Here is a 22411-nt window from a genome sequence, read left to right on the forward strand (position 1 = left end):
CTATTTTGATCACTCTTACGCTTGCGCACTTTCTAGGTCCCTCTTTTGGTCACTCGCATGTTTACACACTGTCTAGGCCACCCTTTCAGTCACTAACTGACCTGTCCCTTGATCTCTAGGTTACTCTTTTGGTCATGCACATGCTTGCATACGCTATAGGTCATCACGTGCGTGCAAACTCTCTTGGTCACTTACTTGGACCTAATCGTTTTCTCACTAGGTCATTAACATGCTCAGCCATTCTTTTGGTCGCTCACTGACCTCCTCTTTATCTCTCTTCAGGTCACGCTTTTGGTCATTCACATGCTTGCACACGTTCAAGATCCCTCTTTTGGTGATTCCTATGCTCACACACTCTCCAAGTCACTCTTTTGGTCATTCACATGCTTGGACATTGTTTTGGCCACTCTCAAGCTTGCACACGTTCAAGGTCACTCTTCTGGTCACTAATTGAACCTAGTCCCTCACTCTGCATGTCACTCTTTCAGTCATTTACGTGCTTGCATTGCTCTTGGTCACTCCTTCTTTTGCTCGCCACGTATTGGTGAACTTTCTAGGTCACTCTTTTGGTCACTCACTGGTCTGGTTCCTCGCTCTCTAGGTTATTCTTCTGGTCACTCACTGATCTGGTCCCTCTTTCTCCAACCGCTTATAAGAATCAAATCGGCAAAATTAAAACCCCCCACGTTATTTTAACATGGCAAAATCATCGGTTATAAGAATCAGATTTTCGCTTTATTAGAATCAAAAAGTTTTTTTCTGCAAAACTGACAGTGTAACTTGTAAAATACTTTTGTTGTTCTCAAGATTATTTTTGAGGACCACTTATATTGTGACTCTTACCTTTGCAATAATAATCCTGCCCCTAAGGGCCGTCCTAAAATCATAGACCCCCCCTCGGGCTAAGTGAGATTTCTGAGGCCGTACCTGCCTGAAAAGGCTTTCCTACAAATATACAAGTTTTCTTTCGGAAATTTCAATCAGATCTCATTTTTGTGGGACACCTTCTCTTGAACCACCCGGGCCGTGCCAACACCTTCTAGTGCAGTGTTTCTCAACCGCCGGGCCGCGACCTGGTACTGGGCCGTGACATCATTCATACAGGGCCACGACTGATCTGCCATTTCATTTTTCCCCATTCATTTTCCATTAGTCGTGTATTTGATCAGGCCTTCCACTTATAAAAATAAATGAAACCGGGCCGCGGGCTTCCAAAGGTTGAGAACCACTGTTCTAGAGCAAGCACCTTCTGCTTCAGAAGGTATTGGCTCCTACTATCCTCCTCGGCCATTATTGCTCACTTTGGGAAGCATCGATGATTGAGGCACTCAGACAACAGTACAGTTACTGCTTAACGTTTTCGTCAGTCTACATTGGCAACGAATAATGTCTATAAGGCCGGTATTACACTACAAAAGTTTTCTAAAAGTCCTTTTATAAAACTTGAAAAATTCAAACCAATGAGATTATCGGTTGCATAAGCCCCCCCCCCCAACTCCTTGCGTACCCCGGTGGTGACTATACAGGAGAAACATAAAAAATACATTCGGGTATAAGGATCAATCGCATATAAGAATCAAAAAGACTGAACCAAACGTGATTCTTATAAGCGGCGACTTTTGGTTTTTTTTTTTTTTCCGTAGGCGCATCAGCGCCAAATAGCTGTCGTTTTATCGCCAACATCTAAAAACCAGTCGTTGCGTAACTGGACAAGTTCGTAATGGAAAGGAGGTAAAGAAAGAAGCGTTCCAATACATGGAGACGAGAGAGAGAGAGAGAGGTAGAGAGACCCCCCCCCCCCTCGGCCATTATTCAAGCCATTCGCCCACAACAGCGCGTATAGTGAGTGATTCAGTGAGTGCGTACCTGTGTGAGGCCTAAAACTAGACAACAATACTTAATATAATCGTGTACCTGTACCTTGTATGGTGTCGAACCTAGCAGCAGAGGATGTTGCGGGTTCTGTGTTGCGTTGGAATAACTCGGTCCTGATCTGATCGGAATACGTGTTTTGAAGACCTTGGTATTTACGGGTGAGCCACCCGACGGCAATTTGGTACGTATGAGTCAATTAATTCGTAAATATAATTCCCAAGCGAGGTATTGCGTTTTAGGAATGTATGAAAATTTATAAGTTTTAATCTTCGGTGGGTACCAGATCGGTCTTAAACAGGGGGTCATCGTTAGGTCCTGTTTTAGGTGCTCACGCAGATCGTAGTTGCGGGAACCTCTGGAGGAATCAGGACAACCTAGCCTCCATCAGGGAAATTTGTGATGGTAATGCTTTATGAATATACAATCCCTACTACCATACCCACCCCCAACAACGTACACGGGCGTGTGTGTGTGTGTGGGAGCATGACGCCCCGCAAGGGGTTGGCTGGCAAGGCTCCAGCTCTGGGGCCCGGGACGATTTTCATTTTTTTGTTTTTTTGTTTTTTCACGCTATAAATCCATCATAAAGGCTCCCCCCCGTGAAAGTCTGCTCGGGGGCTCTACTCCAGGATGTGGGAGCCATATCCCCCAACACACAGGGGTGACATGCATAGACGTAAACGTATTGAAAATATTGTGAGGACTCAGAATTATTGGGGAGTGGGGGGCTCGGGCCCATGGACAGGAGGACAGGATACAAGTTTACGCTCATGGTAGCAAGCAAGGTTCCAGAAAGGAGCCCGGTATGTGGATCACTTTTTTTTTTTTACGCTCCTTTTTTTTGTTATTGCCTGTGAAAAATACTGCGTGGGGGCTGATCCCAGCCATATTGCGCTGCTCCTAAATATGGGCAATGGTTTACGCCCTTGACGCCTGTGTATTCGGGACACCTGATTTGTCGAAGTAAACAACTCCAGATCTCATTTTCTTCTCAGGGAGCCAATCAAGTAGTATTATGTAAGCCGAATTGTGACTCCTCCCCCTCCTCCACCATGTCAGCAAAATTAAGCAAGCTGGGCCAAGAAGCTTTGGTACTACTTCATGAAATACCAACTCTGGCCATATCGCTATACTGCCGTTATTGAGATAGGCTGGAAATGAAAGCGCTGCCTATCAGTGGTCGCCTCAAGCTTGTTGGGGGAAAATGTCTTATCGATGTCCTCACTCGAGTTTGAACCCGGGACCGTGACGGCAGCCTTCATGGTGGTAGATGAGCATCTTGCCATCACGTCACTCGGGCGCTTTTAGGTACTGGTCTCTATCTAGAAAACTTTGCTGACCCCGCAGAGAGGTATACGGAATGGGGGGGGGGGGTCCTTCTTGCCTCCCAAAACATAAAAAAAACTCAAAATATTTTCGTATTTTCATACCCTATTGCTTACGTAATCCGCATTCTAACCCGCACGCCCCCCCCCCCGCAACTTGACATCAAAAGTGCCTTTGATGTCACTTTCATTACACCTATGGGTGCTTGCATAATACTTGAAAACAGGTAATGGTAAAAGGAATGATGGTCCCGTCGTCAACACCAATCGTAAACTGTCCACAGAGATAGGTGCTGGAACGGGGGTTGGTTCCTGAATAATTAGTAGGCTTCACAGAATAATTTTTTGCAGGGTCTGCACCACCCCCCTCCTAATAATTCCATGAGTTCACAATACAACCAAGGCGTACGCACTTGAATCCCGTATATGTACAGTCGAATCCCGTTTTAACGAATACCGTTATAGCGAAAATCTCGTTTTAACACCTTTCTAATCCGCCGAATAAGTTTGCATCAGAACAATTGTTAGGTAACCTGGGATTCCTTTAAAACGAAATTTCGTTTTAACGAAGTGATTCCTCCGGTCTCTTGGTGCTCGTTATAACGAGATTCGACTGTATATGGGTGTGTGTGTCTGGCAACTGTGTTCCTCCCCTCCCCCAATATTTTCCTAGTGTCGACGCCTCTGTCCACAAACGTAGTCTGATTCAGATGATGATGATGACTCGCGGTCAACATCGACCACAAGTGTAGTCAGGGACTGATGGTGACCCATGACGATTAACATCGATCCTAAAATATTCACAGGCGTAACTCAGGAACTGATAATGGCTTGGGGCAACTTTGAATCGGTTCGGGAGGAAGAGGGGTGGGGGAATCAGGGCAAATTACGCATTTTAATCTTATCGATTAAGGTCAAAGATGATTATTTAGTGAATGTGGGTTTAAATTTGAGGGGTGGGGGCTGCTACTACTACTACCGAACAACACATGCACCTCGTCCATATTCCTCTGCGGAATTTCTAACGACTTGATACATGTTGGAATGTGTGTGTATGTGCAGCAAACCTGACGTGAAGTTTGTTTCTGTGTAATGCTTGTTCTGTGTAGTGCCTCCATCTGCCATCAATTTTTCTAACCATGAATGAAGGGTGATGATTGAATAATTTTGTTGTTGTAGGCCGGTTGCTCTCTCTCTGGTGAAACTTTTTAATAGATCGGCTCCCATATATATTCGCTAGGTCAGGTCAGTAAGTGACCAAAAAAGTGACCCGGAGAGTTTCTGAGCGTGGGAGTGACCCAGAGATCAATGGACCAGGTAAGTGAGTAATCAAAAAATAGACTAAGAAAGTGTGCAAGCATGTGCAAGAGAGTGACCTAGAGAGCTAGGTACTGATCGACCAAAATAGTGACCCAGGGAGTTTAGGAGCATGAGAGTTGACATAGAGAGCGATCAAAAGAGTGACCTAGAACGCGTGCAAGCATGTAAGTAACCAAAACAGTGTGTGAGCATATAAGTGACCAAAGCAGCAGTGTATGAGCATGTGAGTGACCGAAAGGTAGAGGTGTATTTGCGAATACAATTTGCGAGGGGCCAAGAGAGTTATGGCCCAGTTCTGCAAATTTGAGTCAATGAAAGAGGAGACAAGAAGGGCGGCAAAATATATTTGTATAGCCCACAGGGACAAAACCACCAACGGCCATACCATGCTGGAAACACCGGTTCTCGTCCAATCATCGAAGTTAAGCAGCATCGGGCGCGGTTAGTACTTGGGCGGGTGACCACCTGGGAACACCGCGTGCTGTTGGCATCACTTTTTTTTTTTGCCGCTGTGGTGGTCGAGTGGTCATAGTGACGGATTCGCATCGCGGGGACCCGTGTTCGAGCCCCACCGTCACCACAGTGGTGGTCGGCTGAAGTTGGTTTTCTGTGGTTCCCAACTTCGAGGCGCAAATGCTAGCCGATCTCCCCGTTAAAAAGTCTCGCCACAGAGAGCAACAGTCCTACAAACAGTACAAATATTCAGTCACTACACATCACTCACTTCACTTCCGAGATATAGATGGCAGCACCGAAAAATCATACACAAAACTAGACACGCACTCAAACTGTTAGGTACACACACTTACACTTCCGGCGCACCTCACTAGGTAGTAAATTGCCTATGGCGATACACCTGAGTTGTGCTCGGTTAGGAAAAAAAAAAGGGGGGGGCAAAACCGTAAATACGCCTCTGTGTAGGGGTGAGAAAAAAGCATTAGTTTTTCTTCCACCGATACCTCTTGGATGTTTCATTTTGCCCTCTATAACAGTGGCTCTCAAACATGGGCGGAGATACGGGGGGGGCGGGCGTGGGAGGGATTGCCCCCCCCCCCCAGCGTCTAAGGTGAAGTTGACTGATCTAATAAATATATGAATTGACATCATCATCGTGTCCTCTCTCCCCCCCCCCAGACTTCCAAGTCTATCCCCGCCTATGCTCTCAAAGTTTGCTTCTCCAACCTGTGTCAGTGACGTCGCGCAGAGTTTCACATTCCGATATGCACCAATATTCGTTAAAAGTTCCGCAGAGTAACATGGACGAGGTGCATGTGTGGTTTAGTAGTAGAAGAGTTGGTGTGGTCATCTATTTGACCATCTTCTGTTGTCTTTTTGTTCCCATCGTTTTTGATTGAACACAATATTATATTTTTTTAGATCACTATTTTGGAAGTTTTTCACTTTTTTTTTTGCGTAGGGATTTTATTCCCAAGGGTTTAACTTCCACGTGTATAAAATCCCTATTTTATTTAACTTCAATTTTTGAGTAGGGATTTTTATTCCCTACGCTTTAACTTTTATGTGTGGCAAATCCCTATTTTATTTGGAAAAATCCCTTTTGTATTTATTAGGGAGTGGTTTTAGCATAAAATACGGGTCCGCAAGAAAATCTCCCTAATTTTCATTTTCAAAAGTTGGCAGCTATGAATTTCAAAACATTCTTCATAGCATACACCACTGAACATTTGAAATAAGATCACCGGTTGCATTTTCTCTAGAATGTAACCAATAATCTTATTGGCGGCATTTTTCAAGTTTTATGAAAGTACTTTTATAAAACATTTACAGTGTAATACAGGCCTAACCCTCAATAAGTATATTTTAGTGTAAACTGCAACCTCTCTTTACGTCAATTGGTTGATTTGTTATTCATTTTTAAAATGTGGCCAGGACTTGTTGAATCTGTATTCCGTGAAAACTCGATTTCAAGAGACTTTCACGCAGGAAATAATTTGTTTTCACCCAATTCCACGAGTATTCGGGTGATCCATTCGATGAGCACTTAATGAATTATATTGAAAATAATCGATTGAGAAAATAAATCATAATCGAAAAAATATCCTCGCACAAGCCCCGTGCGAAAATACACTATACACAGATTATTTGAGGTAAATTAACCCCTTGAGATGTGGTATGGGGATCAGCGGGATTTAATATAACTACGGCTGCTAATGGCTTATGCATGCATTCTCATGGTGGTTACGGCTTATCCAGACCGTGTAATTCCTCATCCATTCCCCAATGTCTTTGGCGTAACATGAGCTCACCACAGACAGCAAAAGTGTGGTAATGATACATGTAGAGGTTCATGACCGATGAAAGAGAAAAAAAGAAAAACAAGATGGCGTGGGGGGCACTCGTTATTCACCATAGCCCGAAGATTAAAGCGTTCGTGCGTGAAGTCGTGGAATGGAGGTTTGAATCGTGTTGTGTGTGTGTGTGTGTGTGTGTGTGTGTGTGCTTGTTTTCTATTTCATCCTCATGGCCCCGAGAGGTTTTGAGCCTCTTTTTTTGTGGAACTTCATGGCCTTTTTGTGTGTGTGTGTGTGTGTGTGTAATCTTCGAAACGCGAAGTTTCGTGAAAGGCACGTGATCAGTGGATGGAGGATAGCAACGCAAGTTGGTTCATTTTCCCATGAATAATGAATGATTATAAAAGAATGATCTAAATTTTCGTTTGTGGATTCCACTGCGACTATTGTCGATGAGGATGCGTCATCACTATGATGGGGGTATGACTGCTATTACTAAATCGCTATTACTAATCGTTTGGAATATATTGTGCAGTTGACCCCCGATTTAACGCCATCATCCGTTCACAAAGAATTTTGTGTGTTATAAGGAACCGTTCAAGTATTACGTCAGCAAATTTTGAGCCAATTTTGCCCCCCACCCCTTGTCAGCAAAATTTCGTCAGCACTGCCCCCCACCTCCTAATGCATATGGTGGGATCAGAAACGTACGTGGGAAGGGGGGAAGCATTGGGGGCTCGTGTGCCCCCCCCCCCCAGACGAAAAAAAAAAACCTTTTTCAATGCTATATGAAATGTAAGAATTCAAAATTTCTCTTTAAGAAATTCATTGCGACCCACCCTTTAAGGCATATATGGTAAACCCTTGGTAATACATATATGGTAAACCCTTGACCAGCGGGCCAAATGCGGCCCTGAAGGTTATCTGATGCGGCTTAAACCCCCTCAAACCCAATTTTGTGAAAATGAACTGAGCGGCAAATTTACAAATCGCTTAAATGGCCCGTGGCACATTCAAAGATCACTTAAGTAACCCACGACACAATTCCAGAACATTTGAACGATCCGTGGCACATTTAAAGATCCCTTGAGTGATATGTGGCACAATTTTAGAGCACTTAAGCGGCTCCTCAGTGCGGTACTACATCACTCAAGTTACCCGAGGAACATTCCCAGATTACTTGAGTGATCCGTGGAATAATTACAGATCACTTGAGGAACCGTGAATTACCTAGAGATCACTAGAGTGGCCTTTTGGAGAACTTTATCAATAGGGGGAATGTTAGTTCAGGTGCCTACAAACTAGCGAAAGATTTTTCTCGTTTTTGGCGCACCGAGTAAGATGCCATCAAGAATATTTCATATTTTCTTAAAGAGTGGTTGATGACGTAAGCATCATCCAAACCCAGCATAGTCCTTGTCATCAAAAGTCAGCAAATCGGAAACCCCCCTCCCCCATCGATGCTGACGTAATACTTGAATGACCGCCCTAACGAGTTTGTCGTTCTATTGGATCTTCTCGCGCGTTTATGGTTTTGCTGCCCTTCTACCATTCTAGTCTAATTTCCTCGAATTTGTCACCCTGAGCTTATAACCGACTTGGCTTCCCCTCCCCTTCCTGCAAGTACACTCAGTGCGGTCACTCTTGATATACCCCATATTCACACACTCTCTAAGTCACTCTTTTGGTCACTCATAGGCCCGTAGCTATAAATTTCGTTCGGAGGAGACCACTTTCATTTCGGGGGGGGGGGGGACCTAAGTGAGATAGAATAATAGATTTGGCTATCTTTTTTCTCTTTTTTCGGTCATTTTCTCACATTTCGGGGGGTGGGGGGACCAGACCCCCAAATCCCCCCCCCCCCTCGCTACGGGCCTGGTCATTCACATGCTTGCACACCGTTTCGGTCACTTGCACACGCTCTAGGTCACTCACTGACATGGTTACTTGCTTTATAAGTCACTCTTTTGGTCGCTCCCCGAAAATTTTCTTAGATATCCAATTAAATACTGTAAGTAAAAAGGTCCTTTCGCCCCAAGAAAGGCCTCCAAGGAAAAGTGGGAATCGTGGGGAAGGGAGTAGCAAGGGCAAAAAAATAATAATAATTAGCAAACACTTGCACACTTGCATTGCTTAATGGCAATTTAATGTTATAATACGTTGGTCTTTCCTACAACAGGCTTTGTACAGATCTGTTATGCGGTCATGGAGGCTATGGAAGCGGAAGATGAGGATCTTCTTTCTGGTCACGACTTTTCCCTTGGTGCTGATTTTCTTCGTGGTCATCAGTTTCCAGTCCGAGCCTATCGGTGGCGACAGGGCCGACGTTGCGGTCCTGCTGCGCAACGACAAGACCCAGAAAGAGTATATCGACAAGAGGGGCATCCACGTCATAGTCGGGCACTACATCGGCAACGAGCTGCCCTGGCAGACCACACCAAACCTGACGGACGGTATATAATGTGAAGTTTATAATTACTCTAGATTTGTACATGCATGCATGGCATAGACCATGCGCAATATATAGACTTTATATAACATGAATATTATTCCTTAGATTTACTGAACCGTAATGGATACGCGCCTCTACCACGTGCTGGTCACATGGGGGAAGCGTATTTCGTTTTGCCGTCCGAGAAGAAGATGTCCAAGGTTCTGTACCATATCAATAAGTTCAACCTTTTGGCCAGTGACAGGATCCCGGTGAACAGGACGCTGCCAGACGTCAGAAGATCCGCGTGAGTTTGATGTCTGTTATCTTGTCATGTACTCGGAGGCGGATTTATGATTTTGCTGCCTCTGTGGGCTTCGCAGGTTTTGCCGGCAATTATACTTATTTTCTTGGCCATTCATTGCCAAAATTGAATGCCTATTGGCCCGCTCAAGCCCCCCCCCCCTCCCCGTAGATAAGGCACATACGAGATGGACGGTAGGAGCGACCGTTAATACATACTTACACTTCTTCACATACATAACACATAACTAACTTTTCTTCTTCATAGGCCATCCTGGTCAGTTCGTATTCCGACCGTTGGCCCTGGCGGGCTGGGTATCGGTTTCAAATTCAATTCTGGTCAAGTCGGTAAAAGCGACCGTTCCCAAAAAAATGTGTATTATTAGCATAGACAGGAAGGTGGAGGTGGAAAGTTCGCCCCCCCCCCGGTTTGAATAGCGTTTAGCCGATTATGACTATCTGTCGCTCTATACCTAGTCGCTCATATACTTATACACTGTTTAGGTCGCTCAGGACTTCATCTTAACAAAATAATAGCTTAAAACTATGCAAGTCAGAAAATCCCTAATATTCAGGCATCACGCTCTGAGGCCTAGGGTTTTGACAGACCCCTCACCCCTCTTAAGCCAAGATGTTGGAGGAAGGGAGGACGATGCAGGAGGCATGCCCCCCCCCCACATCCTGGAGCGGGGTTCCTGGGCTGGGATCTTTTGCGCCCCCCCCCCGGTTGTATTTGCATGTCTTTTCACGGGGTTAATTTATAGCGTGAAAAAGCAAAAAATTATAAGAACTGTCACGGGCCGCAGGGCTAGAGCCCTGTCAGCTCCCCCTTTGTGGGGAGCTATGGCGGAGGGTTCTAGCGTCCCCGGTGATTGGGCCAAATGGGACGCTACATTCTTCCTCTAATCAATTACTCAAAATTACACGGGTAAGGTAAAATGCATGCTTTCTCCGGCGGAAAGGGTATCTAGTTGCGGCCCTGGGTAGACAATCGGTTCTCCATCCCCGACAGCTCATCCACTCAGGGCCGTCTTAAGAGCCAAGAGCATCTTGCAGGCAAAGTGAAATTTATGAGGCCACTACCTGGTTAATGCACGTTTACCATTATTTATAGATGCTTGCTTACTTTTTTCCGAGTTTTTTACAATAATTTTACCAGATCTAATTTTCATGAGGTCCTTAGGTCACGTCCTAGTGGGTCCATGCGTTAAGACGACAGTGCATACAATCTATGGTTCACTACATACAGATATTGTAGGGCATTAAAGACGCCTATATGAAGAAAACATTGGGGGGGGGGGGGTCTGAAAGTTGCTGGTCGTCTCGTCGACTCAAGCACGTGCGCAGGAGAGGGAGAGTGTATTGCACTGTTTTATCACAAATTATAGGGGAAGGGCTTACCCCCCAACAAAATTTATTGGAGGGGGTCAAATGACCTCAGCCCCCAAGGTTTCTGTAACTATGTAGGGCAGTGGTCCTGAGGGCAAACTTGCAATTTTTTTTTTTTCGCTGGGCAGTATCGTCCAAATCTTTGCCGAATAACTTCTTATTACTATGAAATAGCAGTTTGTTCTTCATTCTCGGGTGCCAGTGTATACTAGGGTGCCCACAGACACTGGAGGAATGAGAAAACGGGTTTTAGGGGGGTCACAAAGAGCTACTTCTGCATCGGACCGCAAAATATTTACGCTCGTCCCTGGGGTCACTGGTTTTGTTTTCATAGCTCATTGTCACCCAACAATGGTCACTCTCATGCTCGTACACTGTTAGGTCACTGTTTTGGCACTTCCTTTCGGCAGTCACTAACGTGACACTTCGCTCATTAGGTCACTCTTTTGATACTCGCTAACCTGGTCTTTCACTATTAGGTCATACTTTTTGATCACTCCCATTCTTGCACACTCTCCAAGTCACTCCTATGCATAGGTGGATAGAGGAGGGGGGGGGGAACTACTGCTCCTCCCGTTCAGTGAAAAAAAATGTGTTATATTAGCATAGGTGGAGGACACTTATCCCCCCCCCACCCCGGTTAAACTACACACATCCTTGGTGATTCGCCCCTTCCCCGTTCGAGGAGCTTTCTTATGGTCACTCACATGCTTGTACGCTCTCTAGATCACTCAGTGACCTGTACTTAGCTCTCCAGGCAGAGATGAATTAATTGTTTCTTAATCGCTCATTCCTCAAATACTGATGGCGTGTAATTTCACCGCAGATGCGCGAAGAAGACCTACAGGACAGCACACCTGCCAGACACCAGCGTGGTGATCGTCTACCACAACGAGGCGTGGTCCACCCTACTGCGTACCGTGCACAGCGTCATCGGCAGGTCGCCGCCGCATCTCCTCAAGGAGGTCATCCTAGTGGACGACGCCAGCAGCAGAAGTAGGTGCACAACTCTTTTTCTTTTTCTGGTAGGGTTTTACTGATGTTGTCATTGTTGCGAGTCGTTGATTGGAACACCTCGTTACGTTCCACAGCGTACTTGCGGAAGCCTTTGGACGAATACGTCTCTCGATTACCGGCCAGGGTAAGGGTGATCCGTTCACCGAAGAGAATCGGGCTCATCCGGGCCCGTCTGATGGGAGCCAAGGAAGCCGAAGGTGAGGTGCTGACGTTCCTGGACGCACACTGCGAGTGTTCGCCTGGTTGGTTGGAGCCGCTGCTGGCCAGGATCGCCGAGGACAGGTATCATGTATTAGCAATAGTGTTTATACCTTATGGGTATTTATAAAGGGACTTCCAACGCATTTTTAGGGGGGTAAGAATTCTTCCAACGCATTTTTAGGGGGGTAAGAATTCTTCCAACGCATTTTTAGGGGGGTAAGAATTCTTCCAACGCATTTTTAGGGGGATAAGAATTCTTCCAACGCATTTTTAGGGGGGTAAGAATTCTTCCAACGCATTTTTAGGGGATAAGAATTCTTCCAACGCATTTTTAGGGGGATAAGAATTCTTCCAACGCATTTTTAGGGGGGTAAGAATTCTTCCAACGCATTTTTAGGGGGTAAGAATTCTTCCAACGCATTTCTAGGGCCTTGAAAGCTTTCTGTAAATTTCTGGGGGGGTTGAGGAAGATGAGCAAGCTTAGTTCTTAGGAAGCTAGCATCCTACGAATTTCTAGGGGTGCGCTACCTTATACGTACAGCTGGGAGCAAGAAAGCTTCCTGCACATTTCTAGGGGTAAGAACGTCTCCTATGAATTTCTGAGGGTAAGAAAGTATTCTATGAATTTCTAGTGGGTAAGGAAGTTTCCTATGAATATCAAGGAGTAAGAACACTTTCTATGAATTTCTTGATGGGGCGGGGGTGTAAGAAAGCTTTCTATGAATTTCTAGTTTGGCGAGCTTTTTCTGGTTGTGAAGGAAGAAAGCTTCTTATGTGTTTCTAGAGACTAATCCCGGTGAGCCTCCCTCTTCATGTAAGGGCCATGGGGGGGACTTGGCGTTTATACCACGTGTTTTTGGAACTTGAGGAGTTGGTAGCGTTTTGTTGGCACCAGTCCAAAAAAGAGTTATACATGCATTTCCTTTGAGACTATGAAATATCTACTCTTCAATGAAATAAAAAGTTTAAGACAGATATATATATAATAAAGAGTTTTTTCGTTTGGCCCTAGGACCAGAGTCGTCTGTCCAGTGATAGACATCATCCACGAAGACACATTTGCCTACGTCCGCAGCTTCGAACTGCACTGGGGTGCTTTCAACTGGGAGCTGCACTTCAGGTGGTACGCCGTCAGCGACGCCGAGCTCAGAGCCAGGGGGAACGACACCACCGTCCCGTTCAGGTAATGTGAAAGTCGCGACATGCGCATGTGCAACGCTTCACATTTTTAGGGGGGAATCGCCTTAACATTGTCACGTGGTCGTTAATTGCAGGACTCCGGTGATGGCGGGCGGTCTGTTCTCGATCGACAAGGCGTACTTCGAGGAACTCGGCACCTACGACGAAGGAATGGACATATGGGGAGGAGAGAACATCGAACTCTCTTTTAGGGTACGTCATCTCTTCCGTTGTACAGTAGTCTTTTGCAGATGCGCATTTATGATTTTGCTACCCGTGGGAGACACGAATTTTTCCGCCCTTCTTCTGTGCTGGTCTAATTTTCTTGACGACTCATTCGTCAGATTTGCCACAGTGGGCCATAGCCCGCTTAGACTACGTTTCTATCAATACGCCTCTGTCTCTGAGTCACTCTTTTGTCACTCACATGCTTGCGTACTCTTTTGGTCACTCAAGTGCTTGCGTACTCTTTTGGTCACTCAAGTGCTTGCATACTCTTTTGGTCACTCAAGTGCTTGCGTACTCTTTTGGTCACTCAAGTCTTGCGTACTCTTTTGGTCACTCACACAGGTGCTTGCGTACTCTTTTGGTCACTCACGTGCTCACACACTCTTTTGGTCACTCACGTGCTCACACACTCTTTTGGTCATTCACGTGCTCACACACTCTTTTGGTCACTCACGTGCTCACACACTCTTTTGGTCACTCACGTGCTCACACACTCTTTTGGTCACTCACGTGCTCACACACTCTTTTGGTCACTCACGTGCTCACACACTCTTTAGGTCCTCACATGCTCACAGGGCACCCCGGTTGAATTACACTGCTCTAAACCTTGACTTTTCAATTACCCCTATATAAACTCCATTCCCATATAAAAACTTCATTCTCATCATTTACGACTCTCGTTTTTCCGTTTGATCCTGCAGGTATGGCTGTGCGGAGGCAAAGTCGAGATAGCTCCGTGTTCCCACGTGGGGCACGTGTTCCGCCATTCGTCCCCGTACACTTTCCCTCGTCCAGGCGGGGTCGGCGCCGTGCTGTACAGCAACTTGGCTCGGGTCGCCATCACTTGGATGGACGAGTGGAAGAACTTCTATTTCAAGATGAATCCCGGTCAGTTGACGAACACTTTCGTGTCACTGTCAGTCACGTGGTCGTCTATTTATGACGTCGCAAACAATAATTGGCGCTTGTATTATTATTTCAGAGGCGGCGAAGTTGGAGAAGGACATCGACGTGGGTTCAAGGATGCTCCTGAGGCGACAACTCAAGTGCCATAAGTTCCAGTGGTACCTGGACAACGTTTGGCCCGAACACTTCATGCCCACGGACAAACGCTTTTTTGGCAAGGTGATGCAAATCAGTGTTTCTTGACCCTTTTTTAGCCCGTACATTCCCTCGCCCCCCCCCCAATCTTATTCGGGGCCCCTCCTCATTCAGGAGCAAGATCTTTTTACTTACTGAATTTAATTTAGTTTCTACTAAATTAAAAATGAACACACACAAAAAATTTATGGAAATTTCCAGGGGGGGGGGGGTGATTATCCTTCCCAAGAGGCGAATTAAATGAGGGATAAGTTGGTTTGGCCTGTAACATACGGGATGATCCAACGAGCCTGAAAGATAAATAGTCCCTCATGACCTGGGGAGTTCAATGAGCTTTCTTCTTGTGGGACGGGAAGAGGCTATACGCAGGGCCGTCTCGACATCAGAAGTACCCGGGCAACATGGTGTTCTGGGACCTCATATGAGTAGGAAGTAACAGTTTTTGCTAACTTACCATATGGTCCATATATGGGGGAAGAAAGATTCAATAAAAAAAAGTTCAATCTTTCATCACCAGGTGAAAAAGTGGTTTTCCCCATATTCTAAATAACGTATATACAGGACCGTAACTAGGCTGTGACAACCGGGACAGTGCCCCCAAGCCGAATGGGGCCCCCCCTCACAAAAACATTTACTCATATTTTGCATAATATGTCCTTTTTAAGGGGGCTCCCCAAGAAAATGCCGGCCTCGGGGCCCTGAGAAGGAAAGCTACGGCCCTGCGTATATGTATATCAAGTTCATTGAAATATGTCTACCACAGCGGGTGCTACGTACGTCTGAGTAGTGTCAGCTTTTTTTTTATAACCACCCTGTACTTCATGCGGCTCGTCTATTTTTTTAGGATTTGTTTAACAAAAAACTGGGTAATATGTTGCTGTCAGAGCCCAAAATTGGCCAATTCACGATGGGGCCGGCCACTCCCCGAATCGGCCAATTCTGATAAATATTGACCCGGCCAGTTCACCAAGTATCCCGTGATCCCTCGCCAAAGTCCGATAACAAAAGACACGATTCGGGATCATCGTCAAGTTGTCGTATTTTTTCGTGATAATTACGTCCACGTTAGTTATGGCAACCAATCAAACCGCAATCACGATGCGGTAATCGTTATTCTTCTCTCCAAAATGTGGCAGAAAAACTATGTTTGTATAAAATTATTTATTTTATATTTTTTTCCTCTCAGATTTCAATTTTTTTCCCTCTAGTGACGTGGAGCTAATCCAAATAGACATTTATCGCACGTTGGCCATCGTACATCAGCACACCGAGCTTTGGCCAAGGATCTCCGGCCACTTCGCGAAATGGCTGGCCAAAGTCCGAATCATTTCTGCAATTCCGAATTTGACCAAAACTCTTGGTCAATTCACGAAGTGGCCGGCCATATTCCCAATCATTTCTGCAATTCGACTAGGGCCAAAACTCTTGGCCAATTCACGAAGTGGTCGACCCCTCGTTAATTGGCCGTGCTTTCGGCAGTAACATATATAACTCATATCTCTCTTTGATTTTCTGTATCATGCCATATTGATTGAGATCCTTGATTGGTGTGGGTGGGGGGACTCGTCTGGCCGGGCCACCAGTTGGAATTTTTCTTTTTCCGAGACAACAGGGTCCTTCGAGACAATGTGCTAAAATCACGTCGGTGATAGTTCGGCATTTTCTAAATTTATCAATGATCCCCCAAATCTTTTTCGACTTCTAGTGTCCCTAATAGTAAGATTAAATTTTTTTCTAAGAAATAAAAGTTTATGCTCTTCATTTCCCATCTAGTTTAACCCTTTTCAAATGAAAAACCTTGCAGATAAGAAACAAGAAGAGTGGCAAGTGCTTCCAGAAGGTGACGAACAAGGCTGCGGGACAATCACCGACCGGAAAAATGCAGTTGAGCACCTGTGTCTTCGAAGTATACCCAAGGCAGGTGAGCAATTACACCGTTTCATTCTTTGCCTTCACGCGATTTTATGGAAAGAAACGTAATCGCCTGTAAAAAAAAGTTGTCAAAATCACGCATCGAAGCAATGACACCATCCCCCCTGAAATCGAAGTTCCAGGGCCATGCCTCTGTCTAGGCTGCACTGGCCGTTGCAATCCCACCATCCCGTGCACCCATAATTGGCAGTTTTTCTGCAATATGCGATGCATTCACAATGATTTCAATATTATTGCAACGTGATGCATCACAATACAGCACAATGGATTACTTCACAATACTCGATGCATGACAATGCGCGGTGCGCCACAACACGCGATTCAACAAAAAAAAAAGGCAGTGTACCACAATACGTGATACACCATAGTAGATGATAAAGCGGAATCCGCGATGCACCACTACAGGTGATGAAGCAACAATACGGGATGTACCACAACACGTGATACATTACAGTACGCGAGGCACGACAGTGCACCAAAATACAAAATACATTCCAATACGCAGTACAGCGTTCACACGGTGAACATAAATACACAACAAGCAATACACCACGGTGCCGCGGTAATGCACCGTGCACCACAACCCCCGACACACACAAACAATACATGATGCACAACAATGTACCTCAATAAGCCGTACACCGTTAAAGGCGGCACACAACAATTCGTAAAATATCCCAATGCGCAGTGTGTACACCATGAAACACTACACATCACAGTATGCGTCACAATTAACAGTTTTCTGCAATATGCGATGCACAAGTGACAGTTTTCTGCAATATGCGATGCACCACAATGAGCAGTATACTATTGCAACACACGATGCATCTTAATAGGCAATGGAGACCACTATACGCAATACACTACAATGAATATTGCTTCACAATACTCGATGCACGACAATGTGCGGTGCACCACAACACGCACGATTCAACAAAACAAAGGCAGTGTACCACAATACGTGATACACCATAGTAGAAGATAAAGTGGAATACGCGACGTACCACAATGTATAAATGATAAATTACAATAGCTGACAGGGTTCCAGCCATGAGGCCCAGCACGATTCTCATCGTTTTTTGCCTTTTCACACAATAAATTTATTGGGCAAGTGAGAAATCTGACCTTGAACTCACATAATGTCTCGGTCTAGGGGGCCCGGCTGTGGGGGGAGGAACCATATTTTTATTCGAAAAATTTTGGGGGAGCATTAATATTCAGTGCTGTGGGAAATTTTAAGGCATAAAAATATATTAAAAGAACAATATATATATTATTTTTAAATTGTTCTGGTCAAGAGAGTTGAATTTTTCATTCAGTTCACTTCCCTACGAACGAAGCCTACAAACCGAACTGCATGAGAAGCTCAGTTCTTCTGTCAGCACATAAGTTGCCCAAGACAAAAACCCTCCGAAAAACCAGACGACACACGGGAACATTCATTCAATCCAGTTCCCTACGAGCAGAAGCAACAACTTGAACTGGAGGAGAAGTTCAGTTCTTTCGTCGGCAAAACGAGTTGTCCAAAACAAAACCCTCTGAAGAAGCAGACGACAGATGAATTTTCATTCAGTTTAGTTCCCTATAGCCGGGTTTTCCTAGGAGCAGGTTTCCTGTGCCGCGCGCAACGTGATTCGCTTAGCGCGACACGCCGTCCACTCACCAGTAAGAAAAGCAGCATGACTGTTTTCCTACAGAGCGCAATACGGCTCACGACAGCGCTTTACGTTGGGCGTTATTGGCTGACTAGAGGAGTCAAATGCGTCGTGCGCCGCGGTTTTGCCGATATTCTCTTCACTCTTGTGTGTTTTCTTTTCCTTCCCTTCAAACCGGAGCATGCAGACGACAGAGTAGCTGATGCCAAAGCCATATACTTTATATAGCCGCCCTGATGTGATGCGCCTCGCTAGGAAAACACAAACGCGTAGCGTGATTATGTAATACGTTTCTGTCGGCGCGAAATAGTCTAATTCGGTTCACGCTGCGCAACAAACCTATTCCTAGGAAAACCCGGCTTATGAGTGGAACCCTCAAACTGAGCTGGATGTCAAGTTCAGTTCTTCTGCCGGCACGCAAGGAGAAGCCTAAAACAAAGACCCTACGGACAAGCAGACGACACAAGGTCAACTCTCGTTCATTCCCGTTCCTTGCTAGCAAAGCCCACAAACTGAACTGGAATACAAGTTCAGTTCTTTTTCTCGTTGTATAAGGAGTCGCCAAAAACAAAAAGCCTCTAAGAAAGCAGACGACAGGTGAGTTTTCATTCATTTCAGCTCCCTACGAGCAAAGCCCACAAACTGAACTGGATTTAAAGCTCAGTTATTCTGTCGGGGCATAAGGAGTCGCCCAAAACAAATATCGCCCTCTGAAAAAGCAGACGACAGGTGAAAATAAGGATTGATCCGCTGATTGATTCGTACTGATAACTTTGAAAATCGCAGATGACTCATTCAGTGATGCTGAAGCTATTTTTCGTAGAATCAGGCCCATAAGTAGGCTGGGGGCAACCGGGGCCCTCAACTGATTGATGGCCTAATAGAAAAATTTACACTTATTTTACATATTTCTTAGAAATTTTAATGTGCTTGCGTTCGGCTGTTTTTTCCATTTTTTTGAAAAAAGAATGACACTTTAGAATTCGATTTAGACAGAAGTCTGGTTTGGTTTCCCCTCCGAACGAAATTTCTGGCTGCGGGTCTTACATCCTTGAATCTCCGAAATATTATAGAGTGGGGGAGTTGAGACTGAAAGAACATAACTAATAGGTAATTTTCTGTTTCAAGGGAATCACCGCTTGTGTATCTGTTGTGTCTGTTATGGCTTTCAGCGACTTCTTCAGAAATTACCAAATTCTTTTCCTTGGAAGTTTACAAATTCGATACATTAATATTAAAAAAAATCATAAATTCCTTACCACGATTGGGTAAAGTTTATTAACTGGGGGGGGGGGGGTGGCAACTCCTTTGGGATAAAAAATCACTTAAGGTGACAGAGCCTGGTTGTGTTAGGGTTACCCTATTTTAACGAAGCACTCCCCGTCCCTAAAAAAAAGTTTTTTCTAGATTATTAAATTTATACCTTAGATCAGAGGTCTTCAACCTTTTTCTAGTCGCGAGCACTGCCTGTATCCATCATCAAAAGAAGAGCACCCTTTTCGGCAAATTCGACATACGAATGTATGAAATCAGGATGAGATTTCAATCCCAGAACGCAATTCATACAAGGTATTTAATCGAAGCGTTGATCTCAAGTGCTGGCGAACAACGGATAGAAGGCGCCTGCCTTAGGTTATTTGTTGGGTAAAATATATTGCATGTAAAATTGTGTTTTATTCCACACAGTTAAATTTGTGGATCATTTTGCTATTGTTTCACTTCGTAGCTGTTCGTGTTCACCGAGAAAGGTCAACTGATGTCTGATGAAGCAGTTTGTCTAGATTCACCAGAAGGAGTTGAAGACACGTATGTCGTGATGCTGGCTTGCAGTGGCTTGTACAGACAGCAATGGCAATATGATAAAACCGTGAGTACATAATTGCTGAAACAGATCAACAATCATATACTTAGGTCATAACACAGATGCTTTATATTTTTACAGGAATCAATGTATTTGAATTGGACTAATACGTTTTCATTTCAAATTTCAGCAAAGGACACTGGTTCACGTAAAATCGAAACTGTGCCTAGATCTTCCATCGAAAGAGATGCCAGACGGACTTACTCTTCAGAAATGTAGTGGCAGTCGGAAACAGCAATGGATTTTTGAAAGTGTGGATTGGAGATAGTGTTAGCGTGATCTCCTCCCTCTATGATTGGTCATTCATCTCTTTGGAGAACTGATATATATATATATATATTACTGCCAAAGCCCGAATTTGGCCAATTCGCGGATTGCAGGACTTTGCCCAGGGATCAACGGCCACTTCGCGAACAGGCCGGCCAAAGTCCGATAACAAGACATTCGGGATCATCGTCAAGGTTTTTTCATGATTATGTCCACGTTAGTCATGGCAACGCATCAAGCCGCAGTAATAATTTTTTCTGTCCAAAATTTGGCAGAAAAAACTACTTATATGTTTATATAATTGTTTTTATAGTTTTTTCCCTCATCATTATGAAGCTAATCCAATACAGGTACTATATATAGACATGCATCAAACGTTGGCGATCAAACGAAATGGATTTGGCTCGTACCGGGCCGTCTTACATCAGCACTTTGAGCTTTGACAGGGGTCTCCGACCACTTCGCGAAATGGTCGGCCAAAGTCTGAATCATTTCTGCAATTCGGACTTTACCAAAACTCTTGGCCGATTCGCGAAGTGTCCGGCCCTGTCTCGAATCGGCTGCACTTCGGGCTTTGACAGTAACATATACATGATTGTGCTAGACAGAGACAGAGATAGAGCTGATGATTCTGTGGGTTTTCCTGGCATTGCAATTAACACCACATTCATGGGACTTTAGCCGCGACTTACTTCAGAACGAACAATGTCTGCGTCACAAATCCATCCATAAAAAAATCAGCATGAAATCATTCTCATAATCGCCTCATCATGCACGAGTTTCCCCATTTTATCCATCTATTTTGAAATATGCTAAATATAACCACGACACACAAACTTCAATGGAAAATTGATTTCTAGCACACGCAAAATCGAAAAGTGTAGGTCGGCACTTGAATTCAAATTCCATTTTAAATGTGCCTTTAATTTTAGGGGAAATCAATCACCTTTTTTTCCCCAATTCATTGATACATCATGTACCATCAAATTTTGTTTTTTCTTCAAACTACTGTGATCTTTATTGTGTTTTCCTTTTCGCGGAATTGTGATTTGTAGTTTTTTTAATAAAGAGATCAAAAATTTCATTCGTGGAACTGTTATTTTGTTAAGTTAATGTTCAGATGGTTGGATGAACTGGAATCGGATCCCTTGATAAGCTAGAATACAGCATTATGATGAAATGCAGAAACTGACAGAACATAAAATGAGTTTCCTGAACAACAGGAGTTTCAAAAATTTCTCAAGACAACTGTCATCACTCTGTCGTCTAAATGAGATTCAGTCAAATTAGCTGTCATTTGAACCTTCATAGTGATCAAATTCACATTGTGCTAGGTATATTCATTAAATCATACAGGGGAGAGAAAACTCTGACTCCCAAACTTTAAATTTGTGACAAGCCTACTCCTACTTGACTGTAACGCAATTTTAATACACACAAAAGTGCTGTGACACTACTCAAAAATTGCATCCTAATTACCCCATTCAATGAAATTTCATAGTTAAAATATTTCACACCACCTTAGTGCAGCCGACCATCTGGGAATAAACTGAGGTGAATGAATCACAAATGCAAATTGTTCGATCACTCTTATAAATGATGTTGGAAAGAAATCTCTGGAAGTTTCGAAAAAGAATGTGAAGACAATTTTTCTGTTGCATGTTTAGAGTATGTCATACACCTCTTTATCATAATGGTTCACAGACCTAAAGACACATAAGCAAGGCAATTTGAAGCATTTTTGAATGTGTCTCAGTACCACATGTGAAAAATAACTTTGCACACTGTGTGTTAATTCAAACCAAGAAAAGTAAATTATCAAATACTGCTGGAATGGACACAGTTCTGGCATGTCAAAATAGTAGGTAGGAACACTAATATTGTAATTAATTAATGTATTATTGTTTTTGAACTGGATCAGATAGTGGAGTCTGTATAAGGAACATACACTAAACAGAAAAATACAGGGCTCCAACTCAAAAGATTAAAAAAAAATTGAAGAATTGAAAAATTAGTAGAAGGGGGGGGGGTGTAAACTCTTTAGACAATATATATAATCGTACCATAATCAAAAA

General features: G+C 44.1%; 1 protein-coding gene and 1 non-coding gene across 2 annotated transcripts; both read left to right on the top strand.

Annotated features, from left to right (window-relative positions):
• The first annotated feature begins 1733 nt into the window (after positions 1 to 1733).
• Positions 1734 to 21420, top strand: LOC149068100 (polypeptide N-acetylgalactosaminyltransferase 1-like). The gene is made up of 12 exons (XM_089251526.1): positions 1734 to 2056; positions 8952 to 9225; positions 9330 to 9510; positions 11722 to 11891; positions 11987 to 12194; positions 13126 to 13296; positions 13388 to 13505; positions 14222 to 14408; positions 14503 to 14645; positions 16426 to 16542; positions 19935 to 20075; positions 20200 to 21420. Exons 2-12 carry the CDS (start codon positions 8970 to 8972, stop codon positions 20335 to 20337), a joined length of 1830 nt encoding a protein of 609 aa, XP_089107652.1. The 5' UTR covers positions 1734 to 2056; positions 8952 to 8969; the 3' UTR covers positions 20338 to 21420.
• On the top strand, positions 4892 to 5010 carry LOC149068101 (5S ribosomal RNA). The gene has a single exon (XR_016195254.1). It is a non-coding gene; the product is annotated as a 5S ribosomal RNA (ribosomal RNA).
• Positions 21421 to 22411: the final 991 nt, after the last annotated feature.

The sequence above is a fragment of the Pholcus phalangioides genome, unplaced genomic scaffold (assembly GCF_987345545.1).
Source record: "Pholcus phalangioides strain wild (caught in Gottingen) unplaced genomic scaffold, Ppha-v1.0 ptg000027l_1, whole genome shotgun sequence".
Lineage (NCBI taxonomy): Eukaryota > Metazoa > Arthropoda > Arachnida > Araneae > Pholcidae > Pholcus > Pholcus phalangioides.

What these genes read in the sequence shown, in the direction of transcription:
- LOC149068100 (XM_089251526.1), top strand. Translation starts at nt 8,970, where the DNA reads ATGCGGTCATGGAGGCTATGGAAGCGGAAGATGAGGATCTTCTTTCTG. An exon ending in CCAGACGTCAGAAGATCCGC is followed by an intron (nt 9,511 to 11,721) that starts GTGAGTTTGATG and finishes ATTTCACCGCAG; the next exon opens with ATGCGCGAAGAAGACCTACA. An exon ending in GGACGACGCCAGCAGCAGAA is followed by an intron (nt 11,892 to 11,986) that starts GTAGGTGCACAA and finishes TACGTTCCACAG; the next exon opens with CGTACTTGCGGAAGCCTTTG.